At 52.1% G+C, this 6,000-nt stretch overlaps 1 protein-coding gene across 1 annotated transcript in view; it reads right to left on the bottom strand.

The window, feature by feature from the left end:
- OGA (O-GlcNAcase) overlaps positions 1 to 3,835 on the bottom strand; it is a 62,805-nt gene extending 58,970 nt beyond the window's left edge. The window contains exon 1 of the mRNA XM_040361242.1: positions 3,431 to 3,835. Coding sequence (XP_040217176.1) covers positions 3,431 to 3,581 — 151 coding nt within the window. The 5' untranslated portion in view covers positions 3,582 to 3,835. The remainder of the gene's footprint in view (positions 1 to 3,430) is intronic.
- Between the last annotated feature and the right edge of the window lie 2,165 nt (positions 3,836 to 6,000).

Genomic DNA, 6,000 nt, shown 5'->3' on the forward strand with positions numbered 1-6,000 from the left:
AGAGCAGAGCTGTGGGAGGGACACTGCAGGCTTCACCCACTACAGAATGGGGCGGAGACAAGACACTGTGCAGGAGAGGGAGCTGAGCCGTGGGAGAGGCTCAGCAGGCTCCACCCATTAGAGAAAACTACAGGAGGGGGCGGAGACAAGACCAATCCCCTGCACAAAAAGAGTACAGAGCTGTGGGAGGGGCCCAGCAGGCTCCACCCATCACAGACCTCCCACAATCAAGTGGTACTCTTAGAAGCCCAAATGGTCAGCTGGCAGCCACACAGAGGTATATACGCCCCCCCCCCCCCCGATATATGGGAAGACGGACCCCGCAGGAGAACGGCTGTATGCAGGTATATATATGCAGAGCGGTTGTGGGACTTTATATACACGACACACACACTTATAATGGGAGATCCATAATGAAGGGGAGGGGGTCCTCTTTCAGGGGATATCATTATATACTAAGGGGGGGGGGGGTTGACACTGACCCTCCAACACCTTACAGGCATGTAGTGTTGGGGGGGGGGGTGATAATAAGGGGAGGTCCTCTGTGCGGGAGGGTATGGAGAGTCTAGTGTAATGGGGGGCATTAGTGGAGAGGACCATCTCATCTCCAAGGGGGGTATGGGGGAGGGGATCCCTTATGAGGCGGGTATGGGGTCTTCTCTGTGAGGAAGGTATGGGGGAGGTATGGGGTCTCTTCTGTGATGGGAGGGGATCCCCTCTGTTAGGGAGGTAAGGAACTCCTCTGTGAGGGTGGTACAGGGGTGGGGATCCCATCTGAGGGGGTCTACTCTGTGAGGGTGGTAAAGGGGAGGGGTATAGGGGCGGGGGTCACTTCTAAGGGGTGGGGTTTCCTTCTGAGGGGGGTATGGGGTCTCCTCTGTGAGGGTGGTGATCCCATCTGAGGGGGTCTACTCTGTGAGGGTGGTAAAGGGGGTATAGGGGTGGGGATCACTTCTAAGGGGGGGTATAGGGTGGGGTTTCGTCTCTGAGGGTGGTACAGGGGTGGGGATGCCATCTGAGGGGGTATTTGGAGAGGGGGGCTACTCTGAGGGTGGTATAGGGAAGAGGCAACTCTCTGGGGGGGCCCTTGTGAGGGTGGTAAAGGGGAGGGGTATAGGGGCGGGGGTCACTTCTAAGGGGTGGGGTTTCCTTCTGAGGGGGTTATGGGGTCTCCTCTGTGATGGTGATATAGGGAAGAGGACCCTCTATGGGGGGGGGGGGGGTCTTTGTGAGGGTGGTATAGTGGAGAGGGATAACTTCTATGGGGGGGGGGTGTAGGGGGTTTCCTCTCTGGGTGGGGGGTTGGCATGGTGGGGGCGGGGTTTCCTCACTGGGTGGAGTGTTGGCTTGGTGTGGGTGGGTTTTCCGCTCTGGGTGGGGGGTTGGCATGGTGGGGGCAGGGTTTCCTCACTGGGTGGGGGGCTGTCAAGGGGGTGGGTGGGCACAGTGGGGGTGTGTTTTCCTCGCTGGGTGGGGGGTTGGCATGGTGGGAGTTCCAGCATGGTGGGGTTTCCTCTCTGGGTGGAGTGTTGGCTTGGTGTGGGCGGGGTTTCCTCTCTGGGTGGGGAGTTGGCATGGTGGGGGTGGGGTTTCCTCACTGGGTGGGGGGCTGTCAAGGGGGTGGGCACAGTGGGGGTGTTTTTTCCTCGCTGGGTGGGGGGTTGGCATGGTGGGGTTTCCTCTCTGGGTAGGGGGGGGGTTGGCATGGTGGGGTTTCCTCTCTGGGTGGGGTTGGCATGGTGGGGGTGGGGTTTCCTCTCTGGGTGGGGTTTCCTCTCTGGGTGGGGTTGGCATGGTGGGGTTTCCTCTCTGGGTGGGGGGGGGGGGGTTGGCATGGTGGGGTTTCCTCTCTGGGTGGGGGGGGGGGGTTGGCATGGTGGGGTTTCCTCTCTGGGTGGGGGGTTGGCATGGTGGGGGTGGGGTTTTCTCTGGGTGGGGTTGGCATGGTGGGGGTGGGGTTTCCTCTCTGGGTGGGGGGTTGGCATGGTGGGGGTTCCCTCTCTGGGTGGGGGGTTGGCATGGTGGGGGTTCCTCTCTGGGGGGGTTTCAGCATGGTGGGGTTTCCTCTCTGGGTGGGGGGGTTGGCATGGTGGGGGTGGGGTTTCCTCTCTGGGTGGGGGGTGGCATGGTGGGGTTTCCCTCTCTGGGTGAGGGGTTGGCATGGTGGGGTTTTCTCTCTGGGTGGGGGTTTGGCATGATGGGGTTGGCATGGTGGGGGTGGGGTTTCCTCTCTGGGTGGGGGGGTTGGCATGGTTGGGTTTCCTCTCTGGGTGGGGGGGTTGGCATGGTGGGGATGGGGTTGGCATGGTGGGGGTGGGGTTTCCTCTCTGGGTGGGGGGTGGCATGGTGGGGTTTTCTCTCTGGGTGGGGGTTTGGCATGGTGGGGATGGGGTTGGCATGGTGGGGGTGGGGTTTCCTCTCTGGGTGGGGGGTGGCATGGTGGGGTTTTCTCTCTGGGTGGGGGTTTGGCATGGTGGGGATGGGGTTGGCATGGTGGGGGTGGGGTTTCCTCTCTGGGTGAGGGGGTTGGCATGGTGGGGGTGGGGTTTCCTCTCTGGGTGGGGGGGTTGGCATGGTGGGGGTGGGGTTTCCCTCTCTGGGTGGGGGTGGAGTTTCCCTCTCTGGGTGGGGGGTTGGCATGGTGGGGTTTCCTCTCTGGGTGGGGGGTTGGCATGGTGGGGTTTCCTCTCTGGGTGGGGGTCCTCTCTCAGGGGGTGGGGTTGGTAAGGTGGGGGTGGGGTTTCCCTCTCTGGGTGGGGGTGGCATGGTGGGGGTGGGGTTTCCCTCTCTGGGTGGGGGGTTGGCATGGTGGGGTTTCCTCTCTGGGTGGGGGGTTGGCATGGTGGGGTTTCCTCTCTCGGGGGGTGGGGTGGCATGGTGGGAGTGGGGTTTCCCTCTCTGGGTGGGGGGTTGGCATGGTGTTTCCCTCTCTGGGTGGGGGGGTTGGCATGGTGGGGGTGGGGTTTCCTCTCTGGGTGGGGGTGGCGTTTCCCTCTCTGGGTGGGGGGTTGGCATGGTGGGGTTTTCTCTCTGGGTGGGGGGGTTGGCATGGTGGGGGTGGGGTTTCCTCTCTGGGTGGGGGGTTGGCATGGTGGGGTTTTCTCTCTGGGTGGGGGGGTTGGCATGGTGGGGGTGGGGTTTCCTCTCTGGGTGGGGGGTTGGCATGGTGGGGTTTTCTCTCTGGGTGGGGGGGTTGGCATGGTGGGGGTGGGGTTTCCTCTCTGGGTGGGGGTGGCGTTTCCCTCTCTGGGTGGGGGGTTGGCATTGTGGGGGAGGGGTTTCTCTCTCTGGGGGGGTCGGTATGGTGGGGTTTCCTCTCTGGGGTTACATTTAATGGGGGGAGGGGGGTAATATAATAATAATGTGGGGTAATATAATAATAATGGGGGGTAATATAATAATAATAATGGGGGGGTGGTAATATACTGACCCTCCACCACCCCGCACAGTAGGCGCCTGGCCCGGGGCGGGGTGTCGGTCTCCTCCGGTCCGGGGGGGGCGCTGTGTTCTCCGGTGAGGGCTGTCGGGTTGCTCGGGCTCTCCGGCTCGGTGGCTGCGCTCTGTCCATCCTTCTGCACCATGGTGGAGCGCAGTGCGCAGGCGCGGGACGGATCCGGCTGGAACCGGTATATCTCTTCTGTCTCTTCTCAGCGCTCCGCTCTCCTCTGCCCTCTTACAGCGGCGGGCGGTGTTCGGCGGACTTCCCGCGGCGCTCCGGTCCGCTCCTCCTCCTCCTCTCCCGCTCCTCCTCCTCGGTGTCGGTCTCGTACGGTGGAGCTCTCCCCTCACCCAGCCGTCTCCGTTCTCTGTTTACTCCGCAATGCGCCTGCGCGGGGGGCGGGCCGCGCTGTACGCCTCTGACAGGCGGTGCGTCGTGGCGGCGGAGGGCGGAGCCCGATTAATTCTTCCGCCTGACTGATCGAGCTCTGGGTGGGCGGAGATACGGGGGGGAGGGGCGCCGGCCAGGACAGGTTTATTGGAGGGGCGGGGTTGTTTGGGGCGTGGTTTTCTCGTTCAAATCTGACACATGGGTGCAGGGGGCGGGAGTTATAGTAGCAGTGATATTAGTAGTATAGGGTATAGGAGTCATAGTACTAGGATATTGTAGTAGTAGTATAGGAGTAATAGTAGTAGGATATTGTAGTAGTAGGATAGGGTATAGGAGTAATAGTAGTAGGATATTGTAGTAGTATAGGAGTAGTAGGATAATGGTGGTAGTAGTAGGGTATTGTAGTAGTAATACTAGTGGAGTATTGCAATAATTGTGGTGGTAGTAGTAGGGTGTTTTTGTTGTTGTTGTAGTAGTACTAATAGTAATATTCCAGTAATTTTAAGGTATCATAGTAATAGAGTATTGTAGTTGGGTACTTTAGTAGTAATACTAGTAGTAGGGTTTTGTGGTAATAGTAGCCGTAGGGTATAGTAGTAGTGGTAGTAGGATATTTTAGTAGTAGTAGTATGGTATTGTAATAATAGTAGGGTGTTGTAGTAGTAGTTTTAGGGTATAATAGTAGTAATACTAGTGAAGTATTGCAATAATTGTGTTAGTATTAGGGTGTTGTAGTAGTAGTAATAATAATAATAGTATTGCAGTAATTTTATGGTATTGTAGTAATAGTAGTAGAGTATTGTAGTTGGGTACTTCAGTAGTAATACTAGTAGTAAGGTTTTGTGGTAATAGTAGCCATAGGATATTGTATAGTATAGAATAGTAGGGTATAGGAGTAATAGTAATAAGATATTTTGGTAGTAATACTATTGGAGTATTGCAATAATTGTGTTGGTATTAGAGTGTAGAAGTAGTAATAATAGTATTCCAGTAATTTTAAGGTATTATAGTATGGTATAATAGTAGTACTAGGATATTGTAGTAGTAGTAGATGGGTTATTGTAAAAATAGTAGGGTATTGTAGTAGTAGATGGGTATTGTAGTAGTAATACTAGTAGAGTATTGCACTAATTGTGTTATTAGTAGGGTGTTGTAGTAGTAGTACTAATAATAATATTCCAGTAATTTTAAGGTATTGTAGTAATAATAATAGAGTATTGAAGTTGGGCACTTCAGTAGTACTAGTAGTAGCGTTTTGTGGTAATAGTAGCTATAGGGTATAGTAGTAGTAGTAGGATATTTTAGTAGTAGTAGGTTATTGTAAAAGTAGTAGTGTATTGTAGTAGTAGTTTTAGGGTATAGGAGAAATAGGGTATTGCAGTAGTAGTAGTAATACTAGTGGAGTATTGCAATAATTATGTTAGTAGCAGGGTGTTGTTGTTGTAGTAGTAATAATAATAATAGTATTCCAGTAATTTTAAGGTATTGTAGTAATAGTAGTAGAGTATTGTTGTAGTTAGGTACTTCAGTAGTAATACTATTAGTAGGCTTTTGTGGTAATAGTAGCCATAGGATATTGTAATAGTAGGGTATAGGAGTAATAGGATATTGTGGTAGTAATACTAGTAGAGTAATTGTGTTAGTATTAGGGTGTTGTAGTAGTAATAATAATAATAATAGTATTCCAGTAATTTTAAGGTATTTTAGCAATAGTAGAGTATTGTAGTAGTTGGGTACTTTAGTAGTAATACTAGTAGTAGGGTTTTGTGGTAATAGTAGGGTATAATAGTAGTACTAGGATATTGTAGTAGTAGTAAATGGGTTATTGTAAAAATAGTAAGGTATTGTAGTAGTAGTAGTAGTAGTAGTAGATGGGTATTGTAGTAGTAATACTAGTGGAGTATTACAATAAGTGTGTTAGTAGTAGGGTGTTGTTGTTGTTGTTGTTGTAGTACTAATAATAATATTCCAGTAATTATAAGGTATTGTAGTAATAGTAATAGAGTATTGTAGTTGGGTACTTTAGTAGTAATACTAGTAGTAGGGTTTTGTGGTAATAGTAACTATAGGGTATAGTAGGAGTAGTAGTAGGATATTTTAGTAGTAGGTTATTGTAGTAGTAGTAGTAGTACTATGGTATTGTAGTAGTAGTTTTAAGGTATAATAGTAGT

This window comes from Rana temporaria, chromosome 8 (assembly GCF_905171775.1).
Source record: "Rana temporaria chromosome 8, aRanTem1.1, whole genome shotgun sequence".
In the NCBI taxonomy this organism is placed as follows: domain Eukaryota; kingdom Metazoa; phylum Chordata; class Amphibia; order Anura; family Ranidae; genus Rana; species Rana temporaria.